This window comes from Equus przewalskii, chromosome 7 (assembly GCF_037783145.1).
Source record: "Equus przewalskii isolate Varuska chromosome 7, EquPr2, whole genome shotgun sequence".
Taxonomy (NCBI): Eukaryota; Metazoa; Chordata; class Mammalia; order Perissodactyla; family Equidae; genus Equus; species Equus przewalskii.
This window is the reverse complement of record NC_091837.1, coordinates 84,143,657-84,159,447: the sequence shown is the minus strand read 5'-3', so window position 1 is coordinate 84,159,447 and position 15,791 is coordinate 84,143,657. Positions and strand designations below refer to the sequence as shown.

Below are 15,791 nucleotides of genomic sequence, written 5' to 3'. Positions count from 1 at the left end.
CTCAAGCTTTTGATGGTTTTCTTTGGAATGCTGTATTATAGAAACGGGATAGTATAGATGTTTAATGCAACATATTAACTGTTAAACTACTGTTTCAACAAATCTCTTAAGCAGGAAATGTGACCACTTATGGATATGTAAATAAATTACTAGAAAGGTTTAAAAATGAGTAGAGTAAAAGCTGAATTCCTCTACAGCTTAATTCTCTGTAATTTCTATTTTAAGTCTCCCCTGAACACCAAGCCACAAATTAGTGTGATATTTTTAGAGACCTGTCAATTCAAGATTAAATATTCTCATCTTTCGCTGCATAATTATGGCAAACCTCATTGATGTCTCATCAAAGTCTTCGGGAATTTACATGTAATGAGAAGCCATGACTGCATCCTAGTTATTAGTCTTCTGTAATTTTTATTATGAATCATTTCCAAGCAGATAGGACATGCTGAGTGCTTCAAAGGCTTCTTTCATTGTGGAGTTTAGATCATTTTCTAGGCTTTTGCATGAGGGAATTTTATTATCTGGCTTCTTCCCCTGCATGATCTAACAGCACATTAGGTCTTCCATCCTTACTTCTGAGACAGAGATATATATATACATATGTATATAATGTTTTATTAAATATTATCAAATTATTTCCTTTAAACAACAAAAACATTTTCATATGTCAGCAATCAAGTAATCATAATATGATGCACAGATTTAGCAAGCAGCTATGTATGTGTTGTAGGAAAGAGACCCACAGCAGTTTAGGCTGAAGGTATGGTTTACGTTGCTTCAGTGGATGAAACAAGGGTTCATAAGCACTAATTTTTACCCCTATTTATTTGTACTTCTCTTCACTTTGCAAATGGCATTTTGCCATTTCTTTTAAACCATTTCTTTTTAACTTATTAAAATTCTCTCTTGGGAATGAGAATGAGTGACGTGTTTAGATTTGGCATACATCAATTTAAATCTGAGGTCATTTTTTTTCTATCTCCATTGAGTTGAATCTGAAATATATGAATGCACCTTTTGAAAATTGTTCAGCCTACATTAGTTATGCTGAGCATGTATTTGCTAATTTGTCTTATTACTTTAAAAGAGTGTTATGTATCACTGTTATACAGAGAAAATAATAAAATTAAGGAATTCTTTTTTGGTGCAGGTATTCTGTTACCAGAAGCAAAGTGTTCAGTATTGATGACAATGGCACAATCATCGCAACTAACCCTCTTGATCGAGAGATTAGCGCTTGGTACAACCTCAGCGTTACAGCCACAGAGAAATGTAAGTACTCCTTTGGGAACCACAAGTTGGTTCACCATATTTTTTAAACCACTCAATAATCTCTATGTAGTGACAAAAGCTAGCTTAAAATGTTGTTGGAATGAGAGTTAAATGACATTTTATGTCAATTCATACATGTATTTTATTACTTTAATGTTCGTTCTTATTACAGCTTGTTTATATACTTGCTATTAAATATCTTTTAAAATATTTTTTATTATGACAATAAATAATGTTTCATGCAAGCAACAAGTCATGGAAAATTCAGAAAAACAAAAGAATGAAATGAAAATCACCTGAAATTCCAAAACTTATTTGTTATATAATTGTATGTTCTTAGGACATTTTCATGGATACATTTTCATATCAATATATAAAAATTGAATATAAATTTTTCAATTTTTTTCTTACTGGACTATATTATATATATATATTAAATATATATATATATATATATATATATTTATGTTCTTTAAGGGTTCCTTTTTAAGTTATGATTTTAATGAACAAAGAAAGTCTTTTCTACATTCCAAAGAAAATATCCACTCATAAGAGATAGTTATAGGTGGAAAGAAGTTATAATGATTATTTCATTGGAATCTTTCTATTAGAGCAAAATTTTTAATTTAGAGAGAAGTTTAATGGTGTACATGTTTTACTAACATACAAATGGTAGTAAAACTAATGAGTGGAAATTAAGATTTTAAATTTTAAATAATTTAAAATTAACTAGTAATGTTGTACCATTTAACCATAATCAGGTTAGACTGACTCTGTTAGTCCATAAGGAGACTACTTTAGAAGTCAAGCACTGAATGGCTGTGCCTTGTTCTGTTTCTAGAATAAAATGTTAATAGTCTTGCACATTAGAGACAAGGTGACACTCCAAGGCAGGCTTTTAAAACTTAGGCATTTAAAAATAGTCATATTTCAATGAAATTATGGGAAATAATATGAAGGATTCAAACAAAAAAAAATTTATTGATTGTACATCACAAAAACAGTAACACATTTTCAAATTAAACTCATAGTGTCAGCTGTGCTGATTGTCACATCTTCATTAGGAGTGACCAGGTTTTTTCAGAGATAGGCAAATGATTCCATTTTCAGATTGTAAAAAGTAGATAAAATCATCCTGATTTATCGCTTGGATAGTGTCTTCAAAATTATCAATCAATCATTTATTAAATAATTGTATTAATTCAAACTCAAAGAAATAGATATAACACAATGTAAAAATTATCAAAATCATTCCCATTATTTAGCCCATAAATTTAATATAGTATAGTAAAGGAGTAAATTTGTGAATATGAAATGTTTTAGAATACATCCTTTCATATAACTGATTTTGCATAGAATTCTAATAATCTTGTTTACATTCTTGGCTTGTTTTTTGAAAGCATTAAACATGTATCTCATGCCTCACTTTAGTGAACAGTTTGCTGGTGATACAGCAGTGTGGAAAGCAACTTGTGTATTTTTTGTGGTGCATTGAATAGCTCTATGGAAACACTGCAGGAGGACTGGGTCTGGCTCTTGAGTTTTCCATTTAACTAAACAATAAAGGATGGGGAGCAAATATTACAAGGAAATAAATGTTGGCTGCAACAGAAGAAATGCCAAGGCTTTTGGTGTCAGAAAACACAAAGGTGCTTATTCTAAAAGCAAAAAGCTTTTATTCATTGGGTCTTTCTGAGTGAAGGGGAGTTCACGAGATGATTCCACTTTTGAATAAATTTTAAAGAATATGGTCCTGTTGTGCTGAAGTATGTTAACAGTGTGATTATTTTAAAAAATAAATGTGCTCTTGAAACGGTAAAGCCAGAATATATTTATATTGCAATTATCATTTTATATTTGCAGATAGTAAAACAAAATACATGTAACATTTTAAAAAATTAATTAATGGACTTGAAAACATTTTATATTCTCTTGAGGCAAAACAAGTAAATAAGCCTTCAAAGTGAAAAATTCAAGGGAAAAATAGAATAAAACGTGAGATTTAATAAAAGTAGATATGTAATTTTAGATACAGAATTTCACAAAATGTGATTAGATCAACATTGAAGGTGATCTCTTGAAGCAAAAACTATCAATTTATTTAGTAAATTTTTAAACTTACAATTTGTTTGATTATTGAATATTGTATTAAAAAATAATTTATAAATAAAAAGCTAAAAATACCAAAGAAAAAAATTAAATGCCTGTGAAAGGCAAACTGAATGTTTATTTATTTTACATAGAATTTAGCACGTAGGAGTTTAATCACTGTTTCAGAGAAAAGTGATTTTAGAAATTTTATCAAGTGTGACAATTATACAGTTCATGCAGATCTGCTCCTGGTACTATATAATTCGTTTTCTAAGAGTTAAAAAAAATAGCTAAAGAGATTTGATATTTGATATTCTCATTATTATTTTTATGATAGGGCTGAAAAGTTACAGAATGGGGGATGAAATTTCAAAGTAAAATATAATTAGATAAGTATTTTCAGAAACCCACTAAGTTAATGTTCATTTCACTTATCTTTGAAGATATATTTTTGAAAATTTTTGTTTCATTTTAGGAGAAAAGTGGTTAGAAAGAGCTTTTGCAAGATTGAGTAACCAATTTTCATGTATTTTTTTCTTTTCTCTTTAATTTTTAAATCTACATCATTAAGGTCATTTTAGAACAATTTTGGAGAAAATATTTTTACGTGCAAATTTCTTATCAGTGTGATGTCAGTATCAAAAATAACTGACCATTGAAGTCTGTGTAGTAATATAAACAAACCACTTGAAGAATGGAAAAGAGAGCATCACACCAGGTTGTTATAAGAACATTTGCTGGGGCCGGAGTACTGGTTAAGTTCACATTCTCCACTTTGGCAGCTTGAGCTTCATGGGTTTGGAACCTGGGCACGGACCTGCATGCCACTCATCCAGCCATGATGTGGCAGTGTCCCACATACAAAGTAGATTAAGATTGGCATGGATGTTAGCTCAGGCACAATCTTCCTCAAGCAAAAAGAGGAAGAAAGAAAAGAAAAGAAAAAAAAACCCTGCATGTGATACTACCTTGAAGCTTGCAGCATAAGAGTTTTGCTGATTATAAGAAAGAGATGTTCCGCTTAATGTTTGTTTTCCCAGCAGGTGAAGTTATTTGTGCTAAGTCTTTTTCTCGGAAAGCTTCCCAAATTAAGCACCAGGCTATTTATCAGCATGCCAGCTAAGTGAATAAAATTACTGACTAGTCTAAAACGAAGCTGTGAAGATATATGAATATTTTGTACAGTCATGCCAAAGGTTTAATTTGAACTTAATTTTAAACAAATTTTGCAGGAAAAATATAAAAACTTTAAATGAATTTCTTAGTAATTTTCCCTAAATTTTTTTGGATCTGAAATACTCTTTTGAATTTACTTACTTAAGCAAAAAGTTGTTCTATGGTGATATATTATGTGTTTAAACCATAAAAAATATGAGCCTTAATTTTGAATAATTCCATTTTGAAATCTTTAGAAATACCTTTTCATATTTTAATGTTTTATTTATTTTCATCCTGAATGTAACAAAATACAGGAGAGTTTTGAAAGGATAATTTCTAATGGTTTCAGTATTTACTGAAGGCCATGGACTTTTCTGTTGTGCAATAAACCTTGTGGATTTTAATATTCAATTAATCAGAAATTGCAATTTCTATCATAAGTAAAACTGTTATTTATTGGCCAAAGTAATTATAAACAAAATCTCATCCTAAACCAGAAAACCTTTCCACAAAAGTGGAATAAAGAGAAAACAGTTTTATAATTGAAAAGCATTAAACCAGAATGTGATGTGCATCACAGGAAGTCGCTAAGAGATTGCTAAGACAGAAAGAAAATTCACCTTTGTATACAGCAGCAGACACAGTCCATTCCATGCACCTTCTCAGGATAAACAATTATTAGCTTTCAAGTAGGAGGACTTAACACAATTTGTCAGAGATAGTTCATCCTAAATTCACTAAGTAGTTGGAGGGACCATTTGTATTTGCTGATTGGCCTTATTCAAATGAAAATTAAACTATTCATACCTTTATGACAAGAGGTAGTTTGCAACTTGGGTGAAAGCCTTTGGTGACGTTTAGGCTCCTACACTTGCAGAGAAACTGGGAGGGCAGTGTACCATCTTCCTGGATGATTACATTTCAAAGAGATGGTTCCCAGTACTTGAGAAGACAAGCCTGGGCTTCAAAGCTGGCAAGAGGTTTACTTAGCATTTAAAAGATTTACATACTTTTCATAAGGATAGAGAAAGAAGTTACAAGTTTTCTAATGTAACTGCTCTAAGAAGAGGAAGGAGAGAAAGTTGTTTCCCTTATTTTCAACAGAGAAAACTAAGCCTCTTTTTTTTTTTTAATTTGTATGTGGCCAAACTACAATTGCAAATATAATTTTTCATTAACAAAATGACCTGTGGATTATAAATAAAGGCATTAAGACAAATAAAAGAACGTCCCTCTTCCCGCTCATTAATGTATGCTCCCTTCCATGGCTTTTTTAATTAAAGAAAGAAAGAGGGACCAGCCTGGTGGTGTAGTGGTTAGGTTCACATGCTCTGCTTTGGCAGCCTGGGGTTCACCGGTTCGGATTCTGAGTGTGGACCCACACACTGCTCATCAAGCCATGCTGTGGTGGTGTCCCACACACAAAATAGAGGAATATTGGAACAGATGTTAGCTCAGGGCCAATCTTCCTCAAGCAAAAACAGGAAGATAGGCAACAGATGTTAGCTCAGGGCCAATCTTCCTCAAACAAACAAACAAACAAACAAAAAAAGAGATAGAGAGAGAGAGAAAGATTTGAAATAATAAAATATAATTACACAATATATTATGCTACCACTTGCTTTTTTATCATTTCACAAAAAAATCATATCTATAACTTCTGGTTAGTAGATAAAATAAAGTAACATTTGATATTTATTGCTCCACTTATGTGCTCTGTAATCTGGATGCTTTACGTGTGTTAATTCATTGAATCTCTAGACTAGATCTATAAAGTAGTCACCAGTATCATTTCCATTTACAGAAAACTAACCAAACAAACAGTGGTTAAGCATTTCTCTCAAATTGAGAACCAAGATTAAAATCCAAGTAGTCCAGGGGTTTGCCCAGTGGCATAGCAGTTGGGTTTGTGGGCTCTGCTTGGGCAGCCTGGGGTTCAGTGGTTTGGATCCCAGGTGTGGACCTACACACTGCTTATCAAGCCATGCTGTGGCAGGCATCCCACATGTAAAACAGAGGAAGATGGGTGTGGATGTTAGCTCAGGGCCAATCTTCCTCAGCAAAGGGAGGAGGATTGGTGGTGGATGTTAGCTTGGGGCTAATCTTCCTCCAAAAAAGGAAAGAATCCGAGTAGTCCAATTTTAAAGCTTACAATATTAATAAATGTGTTACAGTGACTCACTTATTTTTAATCAGCACACAGAATTTCATAGTATGGTTGTAACTTATTTTTGTCAGTTCCATTTTGCTATATATTTGGGTTGTATCCAGTCATTTGGGTGTGATGCAAGCAATTCTGGGATAAATAAATTGGATCATGTGCTTTTATACACTGTTGCCTTGAACTGTAGCATAAGTTTTCCAAAACTAATTACTTGGTCAAAGATACGTGTAGTTTAATTTTTGCTATCAATTGCCAAAGTAGGTTTTAGAAAAGTTTTCTCCACCATCACTGGTTGTTTTTCATAATTAACACAAATCACATGGACTAAATCATCAATCTCCCCTCTTCTGGTGAGCAAGAGCCTTTGTGAATATTATGATAGAGGAACATATCTCAGCTGTAGTCAGCTTTGCCCCCAGGGTGTCTTTGACAACATTGGACGACAATTTTGGTCATTACCACTAGGGTGGGGATTCTACTGGCATTAGCTTTTAGAGGCCAGGGATGCTGCTAAGCATCCTACACTGCACAAGACAACCCCCCAAAACAAGAATTATCCAGTCCAAAATACCAATAGTGACAAGGATGAGAAACCCTGTTAGAGATCATTATAATTTTCTCATCTGTGAAGTTCTAGTTTGTGATTTTCTTTCCCTGAATTTTCTTTCTCAAATCAATTGTCAGGATTTGAATATCAGAACTGTGAATATTTCATCTTGTGATGCAAACATTTTTGCAGATCACTGTTGTTTTGTCTTTGCTCTTCTTACATTTGTTTTGCCATTTAAAAAATGTATTTGGGAGCCAGCCCCATAGCGTAGTGGTTAAGTTTGAGTGTACTCCACTTTTGCGGCTCAGGTTCGCAGGTTCAGATCCTGAGTGTGGACCTACACCACTCATCAGCCATGCTGTGGCAGTAAACCACATATAAAGTGGAGGAAGATTGACACGGATATTAGCTCAGGGCTAATCTTCATCAAAAAAAAATTGTGTTTAACTATATCTTCCTATTTCTTCATGATTTCCGTATTTCTTGGCTCACTTAAGAAAAATCTTTCCAACTGAATATATACATAAAATTTTGCCTAGATATTATTATAATTCTTTTATTTTAAAATGTATTGAGATCATTATACCACGTCCAGTCTTGTTTTTAAAAACTACGCTGAACAATGCCATCATCTAAGGGCACTGATTACTGGCTTCTTAACTGCCTTGTCCACTTCAGCTGTGACTTTAGGCAAATCATTTAACTATAATCTGTAAAACTAAATGCTTTCTTGATGTTTTTATCTGTAAAGTTGGTGAGAAAAGTAATACATATATTCATCAGTATTAAATGAGTTAGTACAAACACATTCAATAGTTCCTGGATTCTAGAAAATTGCCCATATACCTGACTTCCTTACTGCTTTTCCTCATCAGCTCCTGCAGTCTATGGCAGGCACAAGGCACTCAATAAATGTTGGTTGAATTGAATGCATTGAGAAGAATGTTTTTTCCCTAGGCTGTATTGTTGATGAATATATTAATTATATGGAGATACTGTCTTCAGATAGCTTTTATTCGCATAAAGTAAAAGTATTCCACACAACCTAAGTGCAGTTTTCATGACCTTTCCCCGAAAAACAGCATTAATCTTCTTTATTTTATTTTGTTTATTCAATTTGCAGACAATGTACAACAGATTTCTGCAGTCCCTGTGTATGTGCAAGTTCTGAATATTAATGATCACCCTCCTGAGTTCTCTGAATACTATGAGACTTTCGTTTGTGAAAATGCAGCCTCTGGGCAGGTAAGAACCCATAATAAATTGCTGACGTCTAAACATTGCCATATATTATGTATAATAACTTTTGCTATGTATTCCATTCTGAAATGACAAAAATAAGCTTTATTTAGCTACATTAATTACACACTTTTATGTTTATGTTGTAAGTTCTGTGTAATTTAAATTTCTTTCTTTTTTAAAAAAATAAATGTAAACGTCAAGTTTTCCACTTCCAAATTCCTTAAGTGTTTGAAAAATCTGCGAACACTAGGGATTCAATGGTAAATTCTTTATACTTGGTCAATACAATAAAGAAGAAAATATTTTGTAATTCTATAGATTAAATAATTGTAATTAACTTTTATTTTTTCATCCATGATGACAATAAAGATAAAATGATATATAAGCATAAGCACATGGAAAGAAAGAGCTGGAATTCTTCTGTGGCTTATAACCGCTGTATCAGACATACTACTACAAATGAAACTCAATTTCAAATAAATTACTAAGTATGTAAACCTTATGAGAGCATACTCATTTTGAAATACATCATCATTACTTCACAATTTATTTCGCACATTTTCTCATGTGAAGCTCACCTTTTTCATTTGTGAAATTTAGAGTTTAAATCAGATTGTTCTTTGAATATTTCTCCGTTCCAGTACACGATAGCCTCACATTTTTCTTAGGTGTCCTTTGAGGATGTAGAAGCCTACCAAATGTCACAGAAAATTTTTCAAAATTTATAAACCAGTTTTTAGAATACTGAATAAATGTATATGTATACTATGAACTTCATTATTCTAACTAGACTTGAATTTATCAACAAAGCTGTCTGGAGACAATTTGAGCTCTACAAAAGTGCAAATTATAATTTTCTACCAATAAATCGTAGTAGCCTACACTATGCTTTATGTTCAATTTCCTAATATGGTAAGAAATAGGCATATCTTAAGAAATAGGTATACCTTAGTTGTTAGGCTTATTCAACCATAACATATTGGAAATCAGCAATGATTCTTAAAATATCTTGTGAAATTTATTTGGCTATGGTTATGTCAGAATACATTTTATTTTGGAAATAACTCAAATCTTCTAAGTATTTCTAAAAGTATTTTTGAAAGTAATAATAAAGTGATTAGAAATACATAAATGAATTTAAACTTAAACTACTTCTTTTGATTGGGTTAGGACCTAGGGTTTTTGATAAACCTAAAGGTGAGTATAAAACTCTCAGAGATTCTCTTCTGCGTGGCACTGCCCCCTCAATCCAAAAGCATACTCCTTTAGAAACCTGTGGACCTGCAGCATAGGGAAGAAGGAATTGCAAAAGCAGAGTGCAGGTGAACCGGGACCTATGGCTCCTCTAGAAACTAGGCCTAGACATTTCTTTGACCTTGGCATTATAAATAGCTTATATATTTAGGAATTTAACGTATCTGATTTTCTGAACATTTCAAACATATCTTGTGACCTCGACATATCAATAAGCAATTTTTTAAAAATCGCCAAAATAATTCTGGTGAATCTAATAAAGGATAGTTTAAATGTAGTAAACTCATTTTCTTAAAATTCAAGTAATTTTGGACGTAATTGATCTTACAATTTTCTAAGCTATACATATTACATTTACATATTTAAGGTAAATTATATATTTCTAATTATTATAAGTACAATTATGTTTTATAGTTATTTAATTATTTATATCAAATTTAAAGTATAGAACTTGTAATGAGTATATTATTTTATATAGTTTACATAAATATGAATGTATTCAGAGTATCCCATTGATTAGATAACCTATTTCCAATCTTAAAAACATAGGCTTAATTTACTTCATCTTCTATAGACTTGTTTCTGTAAACGTCCTGGGTAAATCCACTTACCCAACAAAGGTGAGTGTTCAGTAGTCTCACCTGGACTGAGCTGGCAGAAGATTTGGGAAGGCAACACAATTTATCTGATAAGAGCCTTGAGACCAGAGTTCTCGCCCTGGGTGATAAATACTTCTAGGATGATGCTACTTAATACCAAAGATCACACTGGACCATTTATTCTAAGTCCTCAGCTGTTGATAATAACAATTATAATTAACAGTGTTGGTAATAACCTTTTCAACTTGCATCATGTGAAAAGACGGACATATACATTCCTAGTAATACATTCACTATTGCATTAGAGTTCTTTCATATCTTGACAGACTGAGTGGATCTCTCATTCTTTTCAGGAGATCCTGGCTCCTAAGCAAGAATTCAGCAGGCAGTATGTTTGTAATGTGGTGGAATATTCACCTTTTTTGAGAAACAATATGTATTTTTTCTACTCACTGATTACCAACAGTGACACCACAATCATAGAAAGCTTTGGGAATTAGGCACAGATGAATTGATAGCAGAGGGCAGAGCAGATGAAATTTCCTACAGCACAGTTTTCTGACTTCAATGCTCAAAAACTTCAATAGCTTTCCCAAAACCAGCACATAAAAGTGCAAAACTTGCTGGCCTGGTATTTAGCACTCTCTTTGATTTGGTCACAATTTTATCTATCCTGCTTTAAAAAAAAATCATCTTGTTCACACTCTGAACTGCTTGTTTGTCAAAATGTAGACTACACTTTCCACTTTATAGTTTTTCTCATATGAACCCTTCTTTCTGAAATGCCTCTGTCTATTCCTAGGAAAATTTTAACTAACTCGCAAAACTGAACTTCAATATCACATAAATAATCAAATCATTTTTAAACAAATGTATGTTTACAGTGTTCCAGACATGATTCTAGCAACATTCTGAACATTAACCCATTTAATTCTCAAAAAAGTATGTGAGGAAAATATATTGCATGCCTCACTTTATGAGTGAAGAAATTGAGGCTCAGAGAAGTCCTGAGGAAAGACAGAGAAATGTTTTAACTTAAGTGCTGGCATCAGAATCCATGCATGTAACCACTATATTTTGCAATTGTCTCTGTTCCTAGTTTAAATAGATCTTATACATTTGTCAAATAAGTAATCTCTAGTTGTTCATGTTTTCTAGATTATAAGATACTTGCGAACAATGAGAGAGTTTATTTTGATATCATTGATAACATGCAGTGTGGCTCCCAATAATAACTAATTGAATAAATGAACAGAACATGAAGACACTATTTCTCAAAACAATGGTATTTTTTTCTATAATTCTCTGGAGATATTCATTTGAATTTGTCGGCCTTATACATGCTATTTAAAGCCTTGGTGAGATCCCTTAAGGAGAATATGTGGACAGAGAAAAGAATAAGCCTAAAGACTGAGACGTGGACTACAATATTAAGTGTTTGGGGCTTGAGGAAAAACCAGAAAACAAAATTTGTAAGAAGCAAACCAGGAGAGTGTGGCGACCTAGAAACAAGATAAAGAAAGTGCTCCTGGGAGGATGGAGTTGTTACCTGTTTTGTTTGCTGCTTACAGGTCAGATAAAAGCAGAAAAGAAAAGATTCTGTTAAATTTAACAGTAGAAATTTTGGACTTACTAGAGTATTTGTAGTTAACAAAATATATAGCATCACCCAGGAAGTAAATATAAAGTGAGAATATGAAAAGACATAGGACAGAGCCTTTGGGAACAGTAATATTTAAGGATTTGGTAAAGGAAGGGAAGATTGCAAAGGAGGCCGACTAGGTACGACCAGTGATGTAGGAAGGAACGGGAAGATTTTGGGCATTAACATTCATGGAGTTGATAGTTTTTGAAAGAGGCAGTGTCAATAGCCTTAATTCTTGCTAGTCCAAGAAAAAAAAAATACTTTCGTATTTTACCATATGGGCAACTTTACACTTTAAAAATAAGTAATTTTATAAATAATTCATAGCAATATAAATAGTGACAGTGCAAAACGACTTTATTAAAATGTGGCCAAGAGAAATTGCACCGGACAGTTACTAAGAAGGATAAGGAGGATGTGATTCAAGATTATTGCAATGAGGGTCAAGACTGCTGCAGTAGGTGGGAGGGATGAGCTTAACTCTGCTGAAACAAAAGGCAGGAGGGTTTTCAAGCACTGCGGTGAACTAGTGGAAAAGGACTGGAGGACACATCAGGAGGGAGATTGGTCAATGTAGTTACACCTTCTGTGTCTGCAAATTGGTTCTTACGCAAGTTAGGCTTCTACCCTCCTACAGAGACTGGGAGACAGGGCTCTATCTTTCTTGATGATTACATTTCAACACTTGGTTTCCAGGTTCTAGGGAAAGACCATCCTGCATTATAAAATGGGGAGATTTGGGGAGAAGATTTATCTGCATTACAAAGGGCAGAGAAAGAATTTGCAATTATAAGTTTTCTGGTGTAAATGCTCCAAGAAAATGGAGGTCAGGAACCTCTAGTCAGGAGAAAATCTGTCTAAAATTGAGTCAATCTGAGGGGAATGTTATGGCCTTCTTGGTCAAATGTTAATAAAATATTTGTCAATATATAATGCTTCCAGAAGGTTTAAAACTCTTTTACAACTCATATTTTTGTTGAAGGAAGAATGGCTGTTTTCTTTGCTCTATGATTACAAAGCATTTAATCTTTAGATTTATAAACAGCAAATGGAATAACAAACTTAAAAAGAAATTCTATTGCATCTCTTTCCATCAAGTCACATTTGGATATATTCTGCCTTCAGCACTTTTCCATTTACAAGATAGAGCAAATAGATTTTGGTGCAGAAATTTTATAAAAGGTGAAAAAATACTGACATTTATTTTTCGCAAAACAGAACAGCTCAGATTCTTATGAAAAATTATTTGAAGTCCTTCCTGTTGAATGACTGAACGGATGATTACTGTATTTTCTCTGTATCCTTAGAATCATATTGTTCACTCTCTGATTCTTGATTTTGAGAAAATTCATCTGTTATATCTTCATCTGAAGACAAATAGTCTGAAATTTTGCTTGCATTATCAGTTTCACCATCATCTTGAGTCTATAGTGCTGGTTTCTGCTTTTGGTATTCATCCAATTCATCTAAAAATTATGAAATATCTTCTGCAGTCAATTTTATTTTCTATGTCATTATGGATGTAAAATGAAAAATTCTGAATTTTTAATTGTATTCAATGAAAAATAAAATCAGACAAAAAGAGATAGTGTATCAGTTCTTTTATATCTTTTTGAACATTGATGTAATACTTTGAGGAACATTTTAAAAAAGAAAAGGAAGAAGACTGATGCGGTGGGAAGATTTACCTTATTATTGTATCATCCTTCTTGGACATTCATCGTTGAAGTTTCATATAAATCTTTTAAAAGAACACTGGGAAAAATTCATGAGTAATGATGAAATAATTTGTAGGATGATGAAATAGCACAATATTCAAGGAATAAAAAGAACCATATCACTAAGTTTCCATAATGTATCCTAGATTTATAAAAGTGTCTAATGTGCCCATTCAGTAATTGAAGATAGGATTAATTTCTTTATTTGAAAATATGTAAATATTTCTTTATTATTTGAAACATGTCTAAGACTTTAAAAAAATGAAATACCAATATATAGAGCTGCTCAAAAGGAAACTCAAATACTAATTTTTGGTGCAGTGAGCTATAAAGATATACTGAGAGTTAAACTCTTGCTGAGGAAGAAAAATGTCCAGTGGATATAGTGGATAGAGTTCTCTTGTGAACTGCTGAAATGTTAGATGTAAAGCAATATGGAAAATCTATAGAATAATATACTTTTTATAATTTTACAGATGTGTATATTATGCTTCAAAAAATTTAGGTAAATTTTTCAACATCATGTAACTTATGAGCAATTGAGCCAGGATTATAATTTGTATCTATCTCCAAAAATGATGCTGATTTTAACGATGCCCTTCTAATCTCAAAGACTGGCTATCCAGGGCCAGCCCGGTGGCACAGCGGTTAAGTGCACACATTCTGCTTTGGTGGCCCGGGGTTCGCTGGTTCGGATCCCAGGTGCGGACACGGCATTGCTTGTTGAGCCATGCTGTGGTAGGCATCACACATATACAGTAGAGGAAGATGGGCACGGATGTTAGCTCAGGGCCGGTCTTCCTCAGCAAAAAAAGGAGGATTGGCCATAGTTGGCTCAGGGCTATTCTTCCTCAAAAAAAAGAAAAAGACTGCATAATGCAAAAAAATAGGAATAAACGTTTTTCTCTTTCTGTACTCATAAAGAATTACATTTACAATTTTAAGGGCAGAAATAAAGTAAGGTCAATTTGACTGATCCTTACCTCCTTTCTGGGATATGCATTGCTCGAACTCAGAATCAGTCACATTGGTCAGCCCTATGTCACAGAGGTTTTCTTGAAGGAAAGAAGCCAGAAATTATCAAAATAATTCTCAGGGGACTCATAGGTGTCACTATCAGATCTGGAAGTTAGTCTCAGTTCTATAAGTATCTGAAAGAATGATACATAGCATGCCTACTTGTAATCTTTCTCCATGCAAATCCAAGGAGAACCCAAAAATCGCCCGTCCCTCTGCTGCATACACTTTGATTTAGGAATTGAAATCAATGAACAGATGATTTGACTGCTGCCAATATACCCAGCATTACCATAGATACTTTCTTCCTAACACACAATGCCTTATTTAATAACATGGGTGTTAGGGCTTTCATAGCTCCTGAATTGTTGTTTCCACCATATGCTTCCTCAGATATTATGTGTGGAATTAAGACTGACTAGGCCTCAGATTTCTGGTTTGAAATTTACTGTGTAGGTTTCCTTCAAGTACAACTAAAACTCAGCACCTAATATCAATATGTACCTCCCAAAGTGCCACCAACAACTTTCAAAAGTGCTGTTAATCTCTTACTCATTCCTAAAAGTTAGGTAGTAATGTGTGACCATTAAAACTAATGGAGTAAGGTCTCTAAAAATATTTGCTTTAAAAGATAATAAAGCTTATCTTATGTAACTGAAGTAGTTTAAATACAGAAACCATATCGTTTTTAACACTTATATAAATGTTTTATAAAAATTTATTACAAAGCGTAATAAAAGTAATATGATTGCTTGCCATAACCTTGACAAGAAAACCAAATGGTGCTGATTAGCAAAATATTAAGAGCATTCTGTTTAGAAGCTTTCAGAGGAAATGCATTTTACTCTGTTTAAAAATAGAGAATAGTCAATCAATAAAATAAAGTGATTACATCATCAAAACACAAATTGTGAAATGTATGACACATAGTATAAATTCTTGACTAAACCAAGGGAAGATGCATCCTCAGATCACAAACACACCTCTCAGCCTGAGACCCCTCCAAGAAAATTGCTATTAAGAAGGTGGGGAAGAATAAAAGAGGAGAACATGTAACAGAAAATGTTGGAATTAGAAATAC

At 33.0% G+C, this 15,791-nt stretch overlaps 1 protein-coding gene across 2 annotated transcripts in view; it reads left to right on the top strand.

The window, feature by feature from the left end:
* The window catches only part of CDH19 (cadherin 19), a 103,071-nt gene that overhangs the window by 65,053 nt on the left and 22,227 nt on the right, over positions 1–15,791 (top strand). For both annotated transcript variants that reach the window (XR_011542090.1, XM_008527418.2), the window contains exons 9-10: positions 1,151–1,272; positions 8,359–8,480. Coding sequence is in view for 1 of the 2 variants with exons in the window: in XM_008527418.2 (XP_008525640.2) it covers positions 1,151–1,272; positions 8,359–8,480 (244 nt within the window). In the remaining variant the exon portion in view is untranslated. The remainder of the gene's footprint in view (positions 1–1,150; positions 1,273–8,358; positions 8,481–15,791) is intronic.